At 46.3% G+C, this 21,887-nt stretch overlaps 1 protein-coding gene across 5 annotated transcripts in view; it reads right to left on the bottom strand.

The window, feature by feature from the left end:
• Window positions 1-19,533, bottom strand: part of fermt2 (FERM domain containing kindlin 2) — a 30,206-nt gene extending 10,673 nt beyond the window's left edge. Inside the window, exons 1-6 of one of the 5 annotated variants that reach the window (XM_076977633.1) lie at window positions 19,330-19,533; window positions 17,586-17,743; window positions 8,040-8,273; window positions 2,773-2,941; window positions 2,368-2,690; window positions 274-306 (exon numbers count right to left, since the gene is read on the bottom strand). In XM_076977633.1, coding sequence (XP_076833748.1) covers window positions 274-306; window positions 2,368-2,690; window positions 2,773-2,941; window positions 8,040-8,273; window positions 17,586-17,742 — 916 coding nt within the window. In that variant the 5' untranslated portion in view covers window position 17,743; window positions 19,330-19,533. The remainder of the gene's footprint in view (window positions 1-273; window positions 307-2,367; window positions 2,691-2,772; window positions 2,942-8,039; window positions 8,274-17,585; window positions 17,744-19,329) is intronic. The other 4 variants (XM_076977634.1, XM_076977635.1, XM_076977636.1 and 1 more) reach the window with 4 other exon arrangements.
• Window positions 19,534-21,887: the final 2,354 nt, after the last annotated feature.

Raw genomic sequence — 21,887 nt, 5'->3', positions numbered from 1 at the left:
CACATGGCCCGACAGCTTCATGTCCGTCAGAGAGGTGAATGTCTCCGTAACATTAGTATTTTGGAAAACACGTGAAAAGCAAAACAAAAACAACCGTGAGCGGAACTCATCCGTGTCACACATAGGCATGTTGGGTCGCATGACCTCCATCGGCAGGATGGACCCTCCCCCGGATCCACCTCTGCTCGTTAGCGGCCAGGTGAGCAGGTGCGGCCAGGTGAGGGGACGTGAAGGAAGCAGCGCAGAGGAGCACAGAGAAGCAGGAAGTCTTACCTTTCACAGGTCCGATGTATATAACCTCAGACGCTGGAGGAGAGAAAAAGGGGGAAAAGCAGGAGGAAAAGGAACAAAAAAAGAGGACAGATTAAAGAGATTAACAGGCAGGAGAAAAGGGAAAAGTTAAAGATCATGAGAAAGAACTGGACATCCCAATGAAGGAAACCGATCCGAGGTCTCAGCGGGTGACTCAGTTTGCCCAAGTCAGTGCTGGCCAGCACACTGAGAATGCATGAAACCTGCCGCCAGGCACCCACTAGCGTCTATGATTCAGTCAGTGGACTAAATTAGCCACAGCGGGGAGGCCAAGCTATCCGAGCCCCAAGTCTCCATCAGGTCTGGTTGTTCGGAGCAGCACAGTCAGCGGCAGGGCTGGGAATCCCATGATCCTTTGCCTCACCCGAGAGGAATGGCGCAGGACGGGAGCCGATTCTCCCCGTGCAGGACGAGGAGACGGGCGGGCCGCCTACAAAAGCATGCCTGCCCCTCTCATTCACAACTCTGAGGAGCTGCTATGCGTGGGGAGAGGTGCAGTCGGCAGAGAGCGCGTCCCCCTGATGATGGGTGGAGGAGAGCCCCCCACTCCTCCTGGGCCACTGCAAGGCTGGGATTCTTATCGGCCCAGCCAAGCCCTTCCCGACTGAGAGTAAACAGTAGCGCTCGAACTCGCTTCCTGTTGAGAGGGAACGGCCCATGGCGGTTTGTGTACGAGAAGCTCCGATTACAGCCCCTGTGTCTACCCCACCCCCCCCCCCCCCCCCCCCCCCCCCCCACAACACACCCCAACCCCACAGTCCCCCATTAACAAGAGCCTTTGTGGAGGAAAACATGGAAATCTCTTATAGCCTTGAAGCACCATGCAGGACCCCTGCTCTATTCTAATAGGGGTCGCGCCGAGGTTAAATGCCAATAGTGGAGGAACAAGAGCCAGATTGACGGTGAAGACCCGAGCCCAGAAACGGTGCCGCTGCGCAGACGCCCCTTCTGCTTGGGCCCTGGGGCCTGTAGGCCGGGCCTGCGTGTGGGATGCCTGCTCGGGGGCCCCAGGGCGGGGCATGTGTGGGACAATGAGCTCCATTCACAGAGCTTGGCTGCAACTCTGCCTGAGATAGTGGCTCACCCTGGTGCTTCTGAAAGTGAGCTTGCTTCATCACCGTGGGGTGTAGCATGATGGCTGCCTGCTCCGTTTCAAAATGGCAGCATGACCAAATATGTGCGGAATCTAAACCATTCGGTCCCCACAGCTAAAGACTAGTACGACTGCAAATCAGACGCTAGTTCCAATCCCACAGGGTCTTACTGGAGCGGTCTCTTGGAGGATAACAAACGAGATTTAGTTATTCTAAGTCAACCACACAAACCATTACAGAGAGACGTTACCAAGTGATTTTCACCATATACGTCTCCACCGACATCACATCCAAGGCTCAAATGGTCTTTCTATCCTGCTGAAGGAACATATACATCCTTTCCTTGAAGTTTGTGTCCAACCCAGGGGTGAGTACAGGTAGAGGGGGACGTATGTACCTGACCCAGGGGTGAGTACAGGTAGAGGGGGGCGTATGTACCTGACCCAGGAGTGAGTAGAGGTAGAGGGGGCGTATGTACCTGACCCAGGAGTGAGTAGAGGTAGAGGGGGCATATGTACCTGACCCAGGAGTGAGTAGAGGTAGAGGGGGCGTATGTACCTGACCCAGGGGTGAGTACAGGTAGAGGGGGGCGTATGTACCTGACCCAGGGGTGAGTACAGGTAGAGGGGGGCGTATGTACCTGACCCAGGAGTGAGTAGAGGTAGAGGGGGCGTATGTACCTGACCCAGGAGTGAGTAGAGGTAGAGGGGGCGTATGCACCTGACCCAGGGGTGAGTACAGGTAGAGGGGGCGTATGTACCTGACCCAGGAGTGAGTAGAGGTAGAGGGGGCGTATGTACCTGACCCAGGGGTGAGTACAGGTAGAGGGGGGCGTATGTACCTGACCCAGGGGTGAGTACAGGTAGAGGGGGCGTATGTACCTGACCCAGGAGTGAGTAGAGGTAGAGGGGGCGTATGTACCTGACCCAGGAGTGAGTAGAGGTAGAGGGGGCGTATGTACCTGACCCAGGGGTGAGTAGAGGTAGAGGGGGCGTATGTACCTGACCCAGGGGTGAGTACAGGTAGAGGGGGCGTATGTACCTGACCCAGGAGTGAGTAGAGGTAGAGGGGGCGTATGTACCTGACCCAGGGGTGAGTACAGGTAGAGGGGGGCGTATGTACCTGACCCAGGGGTGAGTACAGGTAGAGGGGGGCGTATGTACCTGACCCAGGGGTGAGTACAGGTAGAGGGGGCGTATGTACCTGACCCAGGGGTGAGTACAGGTAGAGGGGGGCGTATGTACCTGACCCAGGGGTGAGTACAGGTAGAGGGGGCGTATGTACCTGACCCAGGGGTGAGTAGAGGTAGAGGGGGGCGTATGTACCTGACCCAGGGGTGAGTAGAGGTAGAGGGGGGCGTATGTACCTGACCCAGGGGTGAGTACAGGTAGAGGGGGCGTATGTACCTGACCCAGGGGTGAGTAGAGGCCCTTCCAGTTCCAGGGCCTCCTCCTCTGCTTCTTCCAGCTTTTTCTTCTTCTTCTTGGGGTCCCGCGGCTTGCGCAGCAGAGACAGCTCCTCGGGATGGCGGATATCTGCAAGACAAAGAGGATTACTGTGGGGACAGTTGTGGAGAGCGGGCCACAGTCAGGCAGCTGCGCACCACGCGGGCCTGCAGAACCCCACGCAGTTAGCCAGACTCCTGTGCAAAGAGAACACTTAGAGATGGGTTAAATGCAGACTCACGAAAAACCTCAGCATTCTGGGAGGTAAAGAATGAGCGGAGAAGAAAATCTCAAGGAGGCCACAGCAGAAGAACAAACACTGGTGCAAAGGTAATGAAAACAACAAGAAAGGCATCTTTCAAAACCACACCATCACACTTTCTCCCAAATAAGAGAAAGGGTGTTAGGACTGCTGCTTACACACACACACACACACAGTTGACAGAAATGATCAACACAATAAACTGTAATGGCGATTACTTGAGCAGAGATAAAACAGGCGACTGTTGTGAATATCCGAGATTCATTAGGACTGACAGTTGGACCGGCTAACTGCTCAGTGTGCTGATAACTACTGAAATGTTTGTAAACTGTCAAACAATAAGACATGGTGGGTTCTGATGATGCTGCTACTGGGTGGAAAGGAATAATGATGACATTTTCAACATTAATCAGCGAAGTTCAAATGTTCGTTTCTGGATGAATGCGACCTCTGGAGTGACCCTGCCAGAGCATCTTCTACTCTTGCACTTTGCAAAGACAACTGGGAGGAGAGAGAGTAGTTTAGCTCCCAGCCTGCGGTGTCATACACCCTAAATGGAAGACCACAGTTATGAGAACACAAACACAATGAAAACAAAGTGGTCTGAGTAGCCCATAAAACAGCTGCCTTTTAAAAATATGTCAAGATATACTCTACAAGAAGGCATGAGAATCAACAAACCCTTGTATACAGCTTTACACGAACTGTGCCACCTGGAAATGATGTAGGTTGGCCCCAATATGATATTCTGATAGCACTGCTGTTGAAAACAAATGAATCTCCTCAAAATCTAATTCACAGACAGGCATTGATTGTACCACCCACTACAGGACTGCTGGGTTTAAAGACGGGAGGATGTGTAGCCCTACAGGGTGGTACTGGGAGCTTGCAGCCTACTGGGTGAGTGAGATTGGTCAAGGCTCTCCAGCGTCCTCCCAGTACTCCCAGTGCTGGGGGGGGATGAGGAGCGGGTCGGGGGAGGAGCGTTCCTCAGACTGTGATGGCGAGAGCAGACCCACTCTTCACCCCCATCTCTGCTGCCTGGACCCAGAACAGCTATCAATCAACATTGATAATGAATTCTGACATTTAAGAATGCGTTTCATGTAGAGGAAGATGCAGCCAGCAGACATTTCCATTGGATAAATATCCAGCCGTTGTAGGCCCACTTGACACACTGTCTGGACATATTGGTCTACGCAGAAACGTTTGGATGAAGCTGGCTACTGCTAGAGCAGTCTTATCGACTGCTGCCTGGTGTCTTGAGAAGAGCTCATTAGTCTTTATTAAGGCCTCGTTCAGGACAGCCTGAACCAAACTGCTTTTCCACTGGGGGGTGTGTGTGATGAGGGGGTGGGAGGGAATTTCTTGGCTTAGCGAGAATTGCTTGTTTAGTTTGTTACTACAGCAAAAGCATTCCAGAGGTTTTAAGAACTACCAGATGGTAGTGTTCTCTCTCTCCCTCCCTCCCTCTCTCTCTCTCTCTCTCTCCCTCTCTCTCTCTCTCTCTCCTGCCCCACCCCCTCCTCCCTTATACAGCCATATGCAAGCAGACAAACAGCAGATCTCTGCTGTCCCCAGCTGAATGAGTAATAGTACGAAACACAAAGCTTTATGTTTGTAAACCGAAGGACAAAATCCCAGTTCCAGAAAATGAAGCATAATGCAGCCTTAGGTGCACCGACCTCTAGTGCCAGTGCAGAGTGCAGGGGAGTCACCTGTTAAACCAGCAGCTAGTCTGATGGGTCCAGTCATGACTACGTCACTGGCAGAACCCTTGTACCATTAGAGATTATCTAGCAACAAGGTATCGAAAGTAAGGGAAGTGTTTTAAAGGGATGTGTAATGAGACCCAAGACAGACATGAAATCCTGGTCATTCGCATTGACCCACTTCTGCCTAGACTGTCTACTAAATTATTATTCAGGAAGCTAGATCAATTTTTAAACTAATTAGTTCATTTAATTAGTCAATAATACATTGATGAACCTTTCTGTTAAATGATATTAATGTAAATGTGTCAATTACATTTTCAATTTGGAGTCCCTAATGGAGCTTTAATGGGAGTACCCGTTAATTTAAGCCTCAGTTCCTTCTGCCTTTTAAAACAGTTCACCCCTAGTTGCTAGTTATTCACCGTTCTACGCATTACAGAAGTATTATAACTGATAATTTGCAATTCACAAGGCGACATGATTTTAGAGAATGCAAGGCTTGAAAAAACACAAAGATTTGCTGTTTGGACAATATGAGCCTGTGAAGAAACTTTTGACATTAAGGCTGAATATCTTCCCAGCTCAGCCACTGGATGCTCGGCTCCAGTTCAAGGTTTGACACCCTCAGCCCCATCTGTCCGAGTCCTGGACGGCCAACGAGGCCACAGGTGGGCTGTTCGATTGGCTGTGAGGAGCAGCCACACCCCCAGCACCACAGAAACACCAGGACCCAATCAAATGGAAGTACATCTAGCCACAATTAATTAGTGCTCTCTCTTTAGTATTAGGAAGACTGGGTCCAACTGTGGAGAAAAGGTTAGTATATAAACCTTTTAGAAACACTCAAAATGGAGGCACATTGCAGCCCTGAAGTGTGCTACCCAGGCTCAGAAGGAGAGGTGTAATTTTTCATAGCTAGATTCCATATATTAATAAAATATTGAACTCAATTTCTACACATTTAGACAGAACAAGTATTTACTGTAGAGATTTAAAAGAAATAATGGCTTAATATGTGCACAACATAATTGACTACATGGGGCATTTTAACAGCCATTGGTCCTGCTGTTTGCTCCTGGTAGAGGTTCATGTGCCTTTCATTCTCACAGAAGGTGTATATACATGTTTGCATGATTCCTACATCAACATTCAAGATATGCATTTAGTATTTATATTTAACATTTACATTTTGCATTAATATTCATATTTACCAGTACTATATGTTTGACATGTATAGGTAATTTTTCAAAATTTTTGGTAAAAATTTCCAGTGAGTGCCAACACTTTTGCCTGTCTAATATGTTTAGTGGTTTAAATGATTTAAAAAAATATATAATAGGTTGTCTATAAGTTGTAACAGTTGTTTACATATGGCAGCCCATAATATTCTACCAGTTTTATCTTGTGTGTGTGACTATAGTGAATCTGAACCATGACAAAAATGCCTGTTCCTAAGGCCCAAGTAGATCTGTGGTCTTTCTGTGGCATTTTACACAAGGGGCCATTTGTTGGGTGAGTAGGACAGAAGAAGCAGAAAGTTAAACAGACTGCCCTTATAGCCAGCACTCACTGGGGCTTAGCTGTGAACGCTGTCGAGGTTACAAGAATGTACTTAAAGGTAAAGTTAATCACTACCTAATGGCTGTTTTGCATGTGCCTGACTCAATGTTGCTTAAAGCTATGAACACTCGCTTCCTTCAGCCAAACAGAGTATGGACATTTGAAAACGAATCGTTACAGCGTAGCGAATAATTAGTGGATAACTGGCAGCTAGCATTCATTTGCCCTTCTGCACACCCACAATTCAAAGGTACAAATCTATCCGTTTATAGTAACTCAGACCAATATGGAGTTTGACAGATACAAGCAGGAAGATCCAGGCTGAGATTATGGTACATTGTGGCAGCACATCCAGACTGGGCCAGGCTGGTTTCCAAAAGTGCACCCCCCTCCCACCCACCCCCAACGCAGCCCATTAGCCACGCCAGTGGGGTAGCGAACTCCGCAATACCCAGAGCACTGGGAACCTGCTACTGCATAACCAACTGATTTAAGGAATGTTCTGTTTCTCAGACGCGTCCATCACTGGGTCAGGCCGGCGTGTGAGAGCAGTCTCACGCACAGCTGCACGGAGAATCCAGCACTCAGTCTGTCTGCAGCTGAGGCCGTTGGCTGGCTGTAAACTTCCTGTCCCATCCAGATCGGCGACGGGCAATAGGATCAAGTCTAGGAACTTGCCAAACCAAGAGTCACGCCGAGCTCATGGAAAAAGGCCTTTCAGGCAGAGAATAATGGAGCACAAGCGTTTCTGTCAATCTCAAAAAGCAGGATCCACAAAACTGATGCCTCTTAGGAATCTTGCCTTTCATTTCTCTTCTCACCTAATTTGCCTAATACTTTTAAAAAGAAGAGTGCAGCCATCCAAATGACCCTCCCCAGCCACCGTAAGTTACCATACGTCACTCAGGCATGCGCAAAGTCAGCCAAGAGCGATACGACCTGAATCACTCAAGGGCGAAAATAGATTTATTATGGCAGAGGCAGAAGCATGCCAAACTTGGAGAAGGGCAGAGGCGTTTTTCCTGGCACACTTTTGTCTAGTAACAAACAGAAAAGTCCACCGTATTGTATCAGAAGTTTACCACCCATGATTGTTATTCTCCTTTATAATAAAGAGGTCTACAAACTACACAAACAAACATAGATAGCCAAAAAAAAATTTAATAACAAAAATAACTATAGTTATAATAACTATATTTATAAACTAAATCTATATAATCTGCTAGACTACACTGAAACAACACTGAAATGAATAAAGCAATGTTTGACCAGCAATACCAGCTCAGCATGAGCAGATCATTGATTTAGTCAGATACTCACAGAGTGACTAGCTTCTAAATTCCGGGCTCAGAAGCTCATTTGAGCTAAATATGGACATGGTATAAGAAACTCTTATCTGCTGTATTACTAAGCAAGTACTGTTGTGAAATAGGATTTGGAGCTGTTTTTAGCCGTCCCCCAAGGGCATGGATACTATTTGAGGCAAGAAACCACTGAAAAACCACAAAGTAACATAGTCCATGACGGCCTCAAGAGTGTCAGAAAACAAACAAAACAGGAAAGTTATAAGAACAGAAAGGAAATAAACAGCACTGTACACAGACTCAAGCGAACACCATTTCTGCCTGTGACGATAGAAAGGGGCACTTACTGAAGGTTTTGCAGATGTCGGACACTGCCTTGAAGACGCGGTCGGAGAAGTTCACCTTGACCTTCATGTGTTTCATGTTGGGCAGCTGCAGACGCAGCAGTTTGTGCTGGGGCGTGAAGAGCAGGCGGGCGTCTGCCTGGATGCCGTACTTATCCAGCGTCCAGTGAGTCTTCAGCAACCATGTCTTCTTCTTCTCCCACCACAGTGCATGGTCTGACCAGTCCTTCTTCACATCTACACAACACACACACACACGACGGAGAGTCAGACAGGTACCCATCAGAGAAGCCTACCAAAGACTAGGAAAAGGAAATGGTCAAACAGGACCACAGCTAAGAAACTACACAGCTAAGAAACAGAGTGGCGAATTCAGACTGAAGAGGTCTAGAAGAGGTAAACAATGATAATGAGTGAGTGAAAACACCACTTGGATAGCCCAGATCCATAGCTTTAACTAGGGTGATGGTGCCTGCTGGTTCTTGGGCAGTATCTCTACTGAGTCTAGGCAGGAACAGCATTTACAGGCAGGCTGAATCAGAGACGCCACAGCACAGAGGCCTAAGCACACACGAGGAGGGTTGGCCCGGGGGAACGCTGCAGCAGAACAGTGCTGCTTGCGTGACACGGCGAGGAGATCAGGTTCAAGCCTTCGCCTTTGTTCCCGAGGCCGATTGTGGAGTCTGTAAGTGGAGACCTTGCACCCAAAACCTGTTTGTCTCCTTGATGTTGTAGGCTGACAATAGCAGAGCAGAGCTGCGATCGCAAGTCGCAGAAGAACCGCTGCCCGCCCTCCAAGGAAAGTCCAAGTCCACAGGGATTAAGGGCTGTTGGAGACAGCTGGCTTCCCCGCTCTGTGTAGGCGGGGCTAAAGTCTGGACGTGTCCGTCACACCGCGTTGACTTCAGGAGGAGGAGTCAGTCACTTCCCTACAGACCTCTAAGCGAATGAGTAATGGAGTAGTTTGTGGGCGGATAATACAAATGTTCAGTGTAATGAGCCCAACCCTCTCGCGTTTATTAAAACGAACAAATGGAGAACTACACAGACTGATTCAAACATCAAGCCGGATAGCGTACAGACATCTGGAAGTGAACGGGCCAAATGAATCACTAAACTGAATCACCATTCAGAATGAGCCAACAGAACCGTCTGGCGGGGAGGTGAACCCGATACGCACCCACGTCACTGACTAGAGGGAGGGAGGAGCACGTATTCCCGCTCCAGCGCTGATGTCAGCGCTCCGGCACGACTGCAGGCAGGCGGAGGGACGCACAGCGACCTCGGCGCGCCCCTGTACGCCTGCGTCTCCCTCCGCCTGCGTCGACCCGCACTTCTTTCAAGAAGCTACTGACTCAGAGTTTCTCCACCACAGCGCTGGCACTGCCACGTTCGGACACGGGCCTCGCTAAACCACACCGTTTCCATTTAGTTACAGCCTCGTCCGCTCCGTACGGTCTGTGGCGGCACAAACTGCTCACATCTCTAAAACCTCATACTGTGGGAATATATGGCGATTACAGAATATAGCTGAGTCTGTAGGAAAAATCAATGAAGGGTTAATTCAACTTCACCTCTGAAACAAACTGGAAAATGAGGATATCTATAGAATACACGGCTGGTGACGGCAGTAGGAGAAACGAACAGCTCATGTCACCACACACATGCAGAGAGGGACGGGCCCGTGTTCTCTGTGAACTTTGGAGGCTCAGACCAGCAGCTTAGGTGCCGTGACTCTGTCTCCATTGGCCAATTCAGATGCATGGTGGTATAGATATAAGGGTGGAGCACAGGGGTGAAGCACCATCCATCCTTGGTATAGTCACCCTCTAAAAGTGACTACTGCTCATGTCAGTCATACCATACAGAAGCACTGGGAGAAAAATCCTCCACCCTGCAGAAGAGCAACGGACTTTGCCTAGCCAGCGTGAAATCTTACGGTTCATTTTCAGCTTATGCAATAAAAGACTACAGGGTTCCTGTAGTGTTGTTTGACAGTAGCTGAATGTGGTCTATAAGGTGGGTGTAAACACCATGAACACCTGTACCGGTAGTACAGACATCAGGTCCTAACAGCCGCCCAAATCATACCTACTCAATGTCTCTGACTCCAGTACCCAGAATACACAGCACGCTTCCATGATGGGAACTTTGTACTCTTGTATTGTGAGCAGAGCGTGTCCCTAGCCAACATCTTCAGTTTAACAAAACAGATACGCGCCATTTGTTTAATGCAGCTTCAAGACTTCAAAGGCTTTCACTATCAAATAAAATCAAATCTCCCATTACTCTGGTAATGGCACCTTTAAAGAAAAACAAAGCCCTAAGCATCATTGCTCCTGCTTGTGTGTGCTGCAGGGAGCCTGGGTGTGTTTGGGTGGAGCTGGTTCATTTCTGCTCAGCATCAAAGTGCACCACAAAGTGATCTACCATGCAGTGATCCACTGTGATCTACCATAAAGCGATCTACTGCCGCATGTTCTCTGCATAAAGGGTTAAGGGTTGAGTTAAAGGGGAGAAATGCATGCAAGAAGAAAACAAGAAAGAAAGCACTAGACACATCATCAGACGCACTTGGTAGCATCATTTAAATTCTAGTCTTAATCAGTGTGCTCAGCTATATTGCACGAATATCCGTGCGCGCGCACACGCACAAGTGCTACAGCCCCTAGCATACTCCCCATGGGTCTCCACTTCCAGTTCCTACCCCAACAGCACTATGATGGGCGTGGAGGGAGGCTGATCCAACAGTCATCCATCAACCAGCCTGGAGAAAACCTGGTAATTCGATCTGTTGCTGGCCAATGGTGAGTCCCAGCTAAAAATACAAGCAGCCAGGGTATGACGTAATGCTGTAGATAAATGAAAGCAGGGCTAAGTAATTGGGTGTGTAGAATGCAGGGCTGGCGCTTGATATTTTATGACCTCTGCAGGAAACACGGGCAAACTGGCCCATCTGCCTCTGCACTAGTGACTCATCTGTGTTTGACGGTCAAGCACAACACAGTCACCTATTGCAGGTCTTACACATTTAACTCAACTAAAAGCAACAGTTTAAATGCACACACGATGTGGCTTTCCACGTTCGCAGACGGCTATAAAATCACTTTGCACACATTACAGATCGTTGGCGAGACCTGAAGCAGAAGACGAAGCATCTAGATGCTGCTGATCCCCATTATGAGTGTAATGTTGTGAAAATGTCATTCCCAAAATGTCCGAACAGGAACAAACGTCATGAATGAAGCCAAGCTGCGGGGGAGGGGGAGAAACAGCACACGCGTCCTGCTCCATCACGGCGCACGCGCACCGCTCCCCAACGCCGACGCTGGCCTGAAAGACCGCTTTGTGCAGCAGACCGTTTCAAGAGTCCCGTCCATGCACAGAGCACAGCTAAGTGTTTGATGTATTGAGGAGCGCAGGCAAAAATCTCTCAAACAGCAGGTACAAAATCAGCGACAAACACCGATTATTGATCGACCACGTGGGGATCGATTGAAAGCGCCGCTGATGCACTTTAGTACTGACAGGTTCCCAAACGCGTGCCGTTTCGCCTGGGACGGGTATAGATCCGAGCTGGTTATAAAGGCAGATTAATGGCGAACACGTCGAGCAGCCTTGGATCAAAGCGGACGTTTACGGGAGGGATGTTTACATTTACTCTTCGTCCACCTCCATCACCCTGCGATGGTCCCTATTCGCTCAGTCATTACTGTTCTATTACACATTCAGATCTAATGGAATCATACAGCAGGCACACGCGCAAAGCAGGAGGGGCTAACGGATAGCATTAGCTGATGAAATCCATAGAGGTTGGTCACCTTAAGCACTTTGTGTTGCCGAGGCAACTGCCCAGACACTCCAGTGCTGTGTGTGTCATGTTGTGATGGAAGACAAAGACCAGCGCATTCTGAAGAGATAGCGTCCCCCGTCTCTCTGAACGAGAGGACGAGATGTGATGCAGGCCTTATCTCGTTGGGACAAGGGTCAGGTAAACATCAACAGACAAGGTGGCGATGCGCTTTGTGCAGTCAGATGATTAGTTATGCATGAAGTGGAGCAGATGAGGAATCAGGACGCTGTCAAACACCAGGCTGGTATTGTGTCATGCAACAGGTCCTACTGAGAGATGACATCAATGGCGATGCATCACGCACAGGCAAGGAAAAGAACTCTACTGAGCATGAAATATGGGCTTTATATTACATAATCAAAGAAAAATATGCGAGAGTGGAGGGTGTTATTTAAATGCAAATTGACTTATGGTACCACACCAATTAAGACATTAGTCAAGTATTTGTCACGACATCATCACTTTCAGGGCTGTGACATCATAAATGTAGAATAAAGCTTGCCAGGTACCACTTAAGATGTTACTACAGTTTCATTCTGTGGCTTATTATTTTCACAGTAGCAATATGAATTTCACCAGGCCAATGCTTTTCCTCCAAAGAAATGGAAGAAAAGTTCAATACTTACATATTTACATATATGGCATTTGGCAGACGCCCTTATCCAGAGCGACTTACATTTCCATCTCATTTTTATACAAGTGAGCAATTGAGGGTTAAGGGCCTTGCTCAGGGGCATCTCAGGCATGGCCTCAGGTCTGGGGATCGAACCCACGACCCTCCGGTCACAAGACCAGTTCCCTAACCACCAGGCCATGATTGCCCCAATATGTGCCAGGGACTCTGACAGAAACCTCTTGATAGATTTTAAACTCTCAGCTCACCAGCAGTAGCCAGTTTCACTTAAATCAATGTAAACTGCATCTTTACATTAACCTTTCGTGATCCAGAAGATGCCAAATCAATCAAATGCTAATCTTCAGAGCACCCAGTCACCTTCACAGTGCTTCAGTCTGAGAAGATCAGGACTGTGACTATCAAATGAGCCCGAGTCTCACTCTTCTTCAGGACTTCCTCATGATCATGTGATGTAGGAGCCAGTGAGGGTCATGGTCACCCTGAGAGTAGCCCTGATCAATAACTGTCCCTGTAATATAATTTCCAGACACTCAAACCTCCCTGAGGACACATGCAGAGATCCCCTTAACCAGATCAGGAGGGGGAGGATGACAGACAACACACACCAGAGAGAAATTCACCATCTTTTCAAAGAAGCTCAAAGCTCCTCTGTGACACTACACCCCATGGCCCGAGCTTACACTCTGTAGCCTGGGGATTAAAAGGAGAGACAGCTGGATACAGGAGGACCCACCATCCCAAAACCAGTTGAGACGGACTGGCTTTCCCCAAATACCAGTCAGCAGCTGGTTGGGGAGTGATGACGAAGACAGGAACAAAACAGGTCAGCTTTCAGTTTGAAGCTTTGAAGCTACACAACCAAAGCTTGGTTGGCCTTCAACTATGTGAAATGTATAACTCACAACAAGAACGTCCACTGCAGAATCTCCGTCAGTCAGAAATGGGTTAGTGGCTGATGCAATAAGGTTGCTTTTTTCTTAAGAACACCATTTACATCCATTTGTATTAAGGCCCAAAACAGTACAAGTACCCCCTGTTTTCCAGATTTATACAATTTTCTGCTAGAGTTGAAGTCTTCTAATCGTATTACCCAGCATCTCATGGACATTAACCAACGCCAGAGAAGTCCCACGGGACTGAAATGCAGAACAAATGAGGTTCACCAAGCACATCGTCACCAGACTCCCCAATCAGCGTGACAGTTATGATTTATCAGGAAACGTCCCATGTCAAGACATCAGAGATCGGCTTGCCTTGGTCAGTTAAAAAAGAGAGGCAGATGGATTTATTCTGGGTGGACACTTCCAACAGGAAAGTCCAGCAGTTGTCTCGATGGAGACTCTGATAGGACATGCGCTGTTAGTTGCATGCTTTGATTGGTCATTACCATGCTACACTAGACTGACATACACCAGACTAAAATCCCTGCGAGATAGTTGAGATTCCTCCAACTCTTGTAGATGCTATTTTCTTGGAAGGAAATTTTGTTTTCCTCCATATCCAGCAGATTTAGTGTGTTGTATATTCCAGCCCCACCTTAAAACTGGGAGAGGCAGAAAAGCACCTTCACTCTGATCACGTATAATGACGGTGCTTAATCAGAGAAGGGGGCTTCAAGTCCAAGAACTCTCGGATATTTTAGGAATCCAAAGCTCTTAAACACATCAGCTCATGAATCGTCAACCAGACCAACACAATAACATGCACAAAGGGGAGCCATGTTATAGGGGTCAGCCCAAATGAAACAAGACAGACAGACCGGAAGACAAAAAACAAAAATCACGGCTGGATTTGATCAGGGCAACAGGAAGGCGATGCACAGGGAAGGGCTGCCACTTAACCTAACTACTTCCTCTGGAATAGATTAGAGAGTTCTGGGGACAGTACACCCCAGCCACACACATCAGCTTACAGGAGCAGAACGGTAGCAGCACGGACATGAAGAAGGAAATGTGTGGCCTGAGTATCAATTAAGAAAATTAATCAATGCAGAACAAAGAAGCATATGATGAGCATGTGCATCTGGCAAAACAAAAAACAAAATAAAACCCCAAAAAACCAGAAATATCTCTTATAACATTCTTTTTTACTAGCAGAACACATATATAATGAATTCTGGGAAAGCACACAGGCTTGAAAAACCCCCCAATACATGGATATCACACACACACACACACACACACACACAACACCGGAACTCTTGCATCCTGTGTTAAATGGCGTCCGCTTCCTTGGAAGCCCCTGTTCCATTGTGGTCGATGGGCTACCTTCACCTCTCCAACACTTCAGGGGGGAAGCAAGATGAGCTGCTTACACAAATGGAGCCCAACACACTGAGCCCCAGCTCGTCAACAGACAAAGGGCCTTCAGAAATCACTGGTTTTCCTTTGTGCAAGAGTCTGGTCTTCAGGTAGCTGTGTTTACTCATAAGACCAGATGATTCCTCTTCAGATGTTTAAGGGAAACAATGACATAATGTGCAAAATATAGCAACTCTGGTCTAAAAAAGGAATAATTCTCGGTAAGCCCAACGCAGGAGAGAACTGGAGAGCTAAAGCAGGCAGCAGAAAATACCGTGATGACGGCAGTGACCAGGGAACATGCCAAACCCTGGAAGTCATTTCCTGCTCAGCAGAAGACTTTTATGGAATTCTGTTAGAGCATCTCACGTCACACAGTTGGGGCCCAGCACACATGACCCCACTCTCCTCAAACCCCTTTCCCCAACAATTTTCTCCATAGTCCAACACAGCACAAATAGCAGGCTAATGGATTAACCTAGCACAACTGCCTTCATTTTATTGTCTTTACTGCTGATGAAAGCTTGGCAAACATTTGGAGCAAATGGCACTGACCCAATAGCAAATGTCTTGTAAAGCACACCCCAACAAATGCCTCCTGTGCCCACCCACTGACGTGATCTCTATTAGAGAGCGACATTTCCTTTTCTCATTCTAATCAGTCCTAAAGGGAACAATTCCCCTACACTATCTGCATCTCTGATGTCTATATATTCTTATGTACCGTCTGTGGTGGCAGCATCTGCTCAGCGACAGAGACGAGATTTAAAGACGCACTGCAGATTCAGACAGGGTTGTTCATTCAAGCCGAGTACACACAGATCCTTTAGAAAATGTCCATTTGGAGATGCCATCAGAAAAACGGGGAGTTCAACGGCCAATCAAGAGACATTGCTACATTAAAAGAAAAGTTATTAAAGATAAGCCGTGAAATACACTGCATCTTAAAACATATCTGACTGCTTGCAGTTAATACATCAAAACCGAGTCTGGTCCATTTCAACCACACGTGGTACGCCACGTGATTGCCATTCCTGATCAATAAATCTTAAATAATGCTCTACTGAAAAGATCTGGCGGAAACAACCACCCTAATCAATAAGCCACTTTGCTGACAGTCACGTTTTAATCAATTAAACCTTCCAGAAACATGGCCAGGGGTCCTAATACTGAATCTGAGGAATCGCATCAATTCAGAGAAACACATGCACATGTTCTTTTATAAACTACATACACACGACTGCAGCAGGGAAATAGTGTGACCTAGCAATGCCCTTCAGTGACTGGAAGGACAAGCTTAGCATGTCAGTGGGACAGGACACACCGCAACGGGCAGAGAACTCACAGGCCACAGGCATGTGCATCTATATGTGTCTCTTCAAAGACCAAAAGGCTGGACGAACCTCTTAAATTAGTCCCACTAGAGCACAAGCAAGCCATGACAAAAGAGAATCATCTGACCGGAGTCATGTGTCTTCTGTGTACCCAATCACAGTGCCCACAAGAACATGTGACAGTGTTCGCATGAGGACAACTCAAAGGTGTTGGAGCTCGTACAGGTGACATTGTCAGTGAGGGTGAAGGCAGAGATTAGAACAAGGCCAGCGGTAGGAAGCTCTGAAACCACAAAACTAGCCTATCAGATCAAAAGAGCTCGGGAACAATAAATCCTTTTATGCAAAATCATACTGTCCTTTCTGATATTTTTCATTTCCGCAGTGACACTGCAGGAACTTGTCCAACGTGTGCATTTGTAAAAACACGTATAACACTAATTGCTACATTTTCACAAATAGGTATACGGTTGTGCGTGTATGTGTGTGTAGGGCTTTATCCCAAATCCTCCACTTACGAACTCACTTTCCATGCGTGTTAACTGGGTACCCACATCCACAGCTGAGATACAACACAAGGAACGCATCACGACTTGGCATCGAATACGTCACGGCAACAGAGTGACGACCTGGTGACCACAGTCTCTCCACACTTCTTTGTTTAATTTAAAAAACTGGTTTGACGCCGGGTAGCCGTGGAGCTTGTAGAGCGAGCACCGTTACGGCTGCACACGGGGCACACAAGGTCCTGCTGCTAGGGGTTAATCATTGCCATGGGTTCTCTGGGCAAATTCAGAAAGGAATTAAACTCAGTTTCAAGGTTCACATTTGCTTAAACAATCAGAGAGGGGACAGACAGAGGTCAGAGGGGAAAACCTGACAGGCCACAGTGCTTTTAAAAAAAACACGTAATCACATCATCACAGAAAATGCAAATATTAAGTATTTGCCCAAAACATTCTCAAACACTAATATTCTCAAACTCGGATATTCCATTGCTACAGAAAAATGTAGGTCATGTTTGGTTCTTTGTTTCTTTTTTGCCTTTCTTTCTTACAGTGACTTATAAACTGGTAAGACAGGATTACCAAAACAAGGACCGTATCAATATTACAATGCAGGTATGGTTCTATGGGCCCAAACGTTCTCCCAACACAGACCTCACTAGAAGACTATAAGTAACAAACCCTTAAATCATCCTTAGTTTAATTCACAATGACAACACACAGGCCTACAAGCCACCATGCAGAACTTCACAGAAGCTTTATATACACTTATTTGTGTGTCTCCATTCACCACTGAACTGTAAATTAACTATCGTAATTTCACAAGTCATTGGACAAGTCCCTGAAGAATGACCTTTAGTGGACTCAGACCGATAGGGACAGTTGACCGAGAGTTATTTGAGGGGACAGAAGCACTTACCAAGTTTTTCAACAAGCTTCAACATTACTCCACCGATGTGAATTTCGCCGGTAACTCTCAAAGAAACGTCCCTGTTGAGGTCAGTCACATGCATCTTCAGCTCCCAGGTCCCATCGGCGTAGCAGCCATCGGGCATCCGGATACCGTCCAGCGCCATTCTGTAAAAACACCGCTGTGAGAAACATCCCCGCCACGATGTTGAATGAAAGGTCTGACCTACCGTCCCCCCTGTATGCAATGTAGAGGGAGACCAGGTATGGTTGTAACACTTTTTGCTTCAGCACCTGTAACTCACTGATTTTTTGAGCTAGAGTTCTCAAACTTTTATGGAAAGTAAACACATTTGTTTACTACAAATGACACCTCATTTCAAATATTACAGCCTTCGTGAGTTGATGTCAAATACATGGTGTTCCATGCTGGGGTAAGTTAGAACAAACTTATTTAACAATATGTATGCTTAATGAACACTAATACAATGTACCTGTGTAAAGAACATGTAGGTCAAATAATAAACAATGTCAGTGTGTGTGTGTGTTACATGGCAGATACCATGTGACTTTGCAACTGATCTGACGGACTTGTCCTTCTTTGTGACCCCATCAGATGCTTTTTTAAAAACATTTGCAGGAGAACCTGTCAGTCTCTCTTTTTCACTGACTAGGCATTCTTTAAAATTATTAAAGAAAGTTTTCTTAGTTGTATGTAAGGTGATGGTTGTAACACTTTTTAAAGCTGTTACAACCCACCCCACCCCTGTCAGCCCTTGTTTAACTAGCTGTATTAGCAAGGTGATTTGAAATTAACAGGGGGAATATGCATCACAATTTACCCGACAAACTACAGTTTAATGTAATATTATTCATATGGTTTTATCTGCAATAGTATAAGTAATAAACAAAATATAGTCTTGATTCAGAAACTTTCTCACCTCAAAATCTGTTGTTTTTTCTCTCTATGCAATCTGCATGTACCTGTTTCCAGCCTTGATATTCACCATGTGGGATCAGGGAGGAATTGTGTAACTACTGAAATGATCATATCACTCCCATCTTATCCGTGATGGGTGGAACTGATGGTGTTACAACTCTCCCCATGTTACAACTACACCCGGTCTCCCCTACCTAGCAGTGTTAACAGGTAACCCACAAGCTGTTACATTTCTGAGTACCAATGAAAAAAACGTTCGGGAAAGATTTAAATACGACTTACTATTCTGAGGTTTCACTTTGTAACTATTGAAAAAAATAATAGTATGGAAAGTTCAAGACGAATCAATGTAAAACATTTTTGGACGCGAACGGAAGCCACCAGTGTAGGATTAACTGGGCTTTTGTGAGACTACGATGTCGACCGAGTATAACTGTGATTAATACATAAAATGACAAAGGACGGGCCAAAAAAAGACGTGTTTAACGGACCTGTTCACCTGCGAGGCCTCCTCACTACAGGCCCTATAGTGTCTAACGGTACCGGGAGTGAGAAATAGACTACGGCCCATTATGTAAGCAGCCCTGCTTCACGTACAACTCGGGCTGAAAACTATCGGCTCAGCTGCTAGAGAACATTTGTGTCCCGTCTTGTACCCAAACAAAGGCAAACATTTATATGTAACAAACATCTAATGAAAAGTGAAGCGATATACAGAACCAAAGCAAAACAAATACATCTGGAGTCCAAACTGCGCGGAGCTTGAAGGACTCTGCGCTTTGAGGACGACGAAATCCTACTAACACTCACTCACCTTCAACAGTAAACTAACACGGGTCCAAACGTGGCTCTTCAACTTCCAACGTTGCAGTAACCGAACAACTTTATTTCTTTTTTTATTAAATCATGTATTTAATTCGAACATAGAGAAAAATTTCCAAAGAACTGGTCCAAGTCCGCAAACTACCTCCTCGGGGTTTGGCTTGGCTAATGGAGTCGAGCGTCCGCCTCTTTCTCCCTCCCTCTCACTCTCCCTCTCTCTCTCTCCCTCTCTCTCTCCCCCTGACTCTCTCTTTCTCTCTCCCTCCCTCTCTCCCTCAGTGCTCCAATCCCACTTTTCCTTTCCAGCGGTCCGGTTCACTTCAGCCTGCCCACTTCCCCTCAGCCACTATGCCGTTATCTTCATGTGTCTGCCACTCTGTCTAAATTCAGAAATATATTTACTCATGAAGTATGAGTGAGACTGTCGTTTATACTCCACCCTACGACCCTACACATATTTAAACCTCTGAGTTCTTAAGTTTCAGACTTCTGAATTAACTCGATTACGCAAATCACGTCAAATGAAAAAATACATCGTCATACTTAATTTATTTATCATTTTGTATCATATCAATGATAAAAGCTTGGTAACAGGTCAAACATCCACAGTTAAACGGTATTTCACTATAGACGCTCGTTTATTGACCGCTATGACTTCCTTTTAAGGACATAATGCTGGCGGCGCAGTGGCACGTGCGGGAAACATTTGGAGGATTCATGTTGGAGTTAAGCACAAGTAATGATCCCAAAACTCCATGTGATGTATTTATATTATATATATTATATATTGTAGTGCAGGGTAGGGGTGTAAACCCAACTTTCTTTAATTATTATGTTCAATAAAACATAGACTATTGTCTTAAAACCAAAATTAGACTCAGAGGTTATGTTATTCTGTAGTGATTATAATTCCACAGTCCAACTTTCAGGGTAAAGCAACTCGATATTTGCACTTATAAATATCTCAAACGAAATCGGACCATTATTAATTTTAACTAAAGTCATCTAAAACTGAATACTATTACAAATACATTGATGTTACCAATGAAAAGCAAAAATTATTGCTATAAAAGTATATATAAAAGTGTCAAATTATTGCAAAGAAATGTATATAAACAAAAGAAGAGAAGATTCTTGCAAATAAGAACCATATGGGGTGATTTCTTTGCTCCATGAGTTGCTCTCCCTGCTATGTGGTGTGCAAGCAGGTCTGGTGAGACGGGCCGGTGTTGCATGAATCATCAGGACTGCTGTCTGCCCCAGCGGAGGACCTGCATCAGCCCAAGAATGTGCAACAGTTTGGACCGCAACAAAGCGATTTATAACCCCCCCTCCCGCTGCTCAAACCCCCACCGTGGTGTCTGGCAACGGGGACTTTGCCTTTTATAGGCTGTGTTTTAATTACGGTGTAAACAGTGGGTGAGACGGAGTGCAGGAGAGTTAAAGGGGGTGACAGAGGGGGTGGATGGGTGGGTGGGGGTGTTGGGTGAGCCAGCAGGAGAAACTCTCACTGTGAGTCACGTGGAGGGCCGATGATGTCACCGGTGATGCCGCGTGGAGTCGGACGCTTCTGCAGTGGTCTCAACCTCTTTTTAGAAAGAAAACAAACAAACTATAATTTAAATACTAATTGAATTAGTGATTGTTTCTGTGGCCTCCTGTTTACCCTACAGCTGAGCTGTTCACAGAGTGTGACTCCAGCAGTGAGGCATTAGCATTTGAAGGTTTTTTTATATTTTTTATCACAGTCCACTTCCAACTGACTGATATACAAGGGAACAGACTGAGGGCACGAGAGACTGATAAAGTTTACACTTGGGGCTGGGGTGATGGCAAGTTCAGTACTGGTATCCAGAAATACCACAGGAAACCTAACTCTGCCATCTGGTGGTGTGAGCAGGGCGGTACTCCACTCTGTGCTCAGTGACCCAATGGTGTGGTCCTGTGGGTCTGTGCTTCGTGCTTGTGATGTCCTCATGATAAGCAACACTAATGCGAGTTCAGCAGGCGACTTCCTCTTTCTCCATTTCATCTGCTGGCACCATGAGTTTTTGCTCTTTGTCACAAGAATTATTAAGGAAGTGAATGAAGACTCTGGTGGGTGTGCTCGTCATGTGACAGCTGTCCCTGTGAAACACCCTGTAAACACACTATTAACAAACAGCTGTTTACAAGATACAAAATGTTTTTTTTCCATTAAACAATTCACGAGTCAGTATGCGCATGGCAAAAACCAGGCTCGGACTTAACATGGTTTCAGAAACGGGTCAGCCGGCACAGCCAGGACAAAGGGAGGAGCCTGATACGACCTCCTTCCCACAGAGCAGCAGGTCAGCGCAGGCAGGAAAAACATTGGACAGTTCTCCAACATCCTGTTTGAAGGGCTGCCACGGTAGTGTCTTTTCTTGGCCTATGAAGATGATATTGTGACATGATACTGCAGTTCAGCTGGATAAACAGATAAACCATCAACTAGAACTATTGTTTCATTTGATTCATGTTCAAATATGGCTTTTGGCAGGATGTTGCAAGACCATCACATGCAGCATG

The sequence above is a fragment of the Brachyhypopomus gauderio genome, chromosome 17 (genome assembly GCF_052324685.1).
Source record: "Brachyhypopomus gauderio isolate BG-103 chromosome 17, BGAUD_0.2, whole genome shotgun sequence".
Taxonomy (NCBI): Eukaryota; Metazoa; Chordata; class Actinopteri; order Gymnotiformes; family Hypopomidae; genus Brachyhypopomus; species Brachyhypopomus gauderio.
Note: the sequence above shows the minus strand (reverse complement) of the source record. Positions and strands in the feature narration are given on the sequence as shown.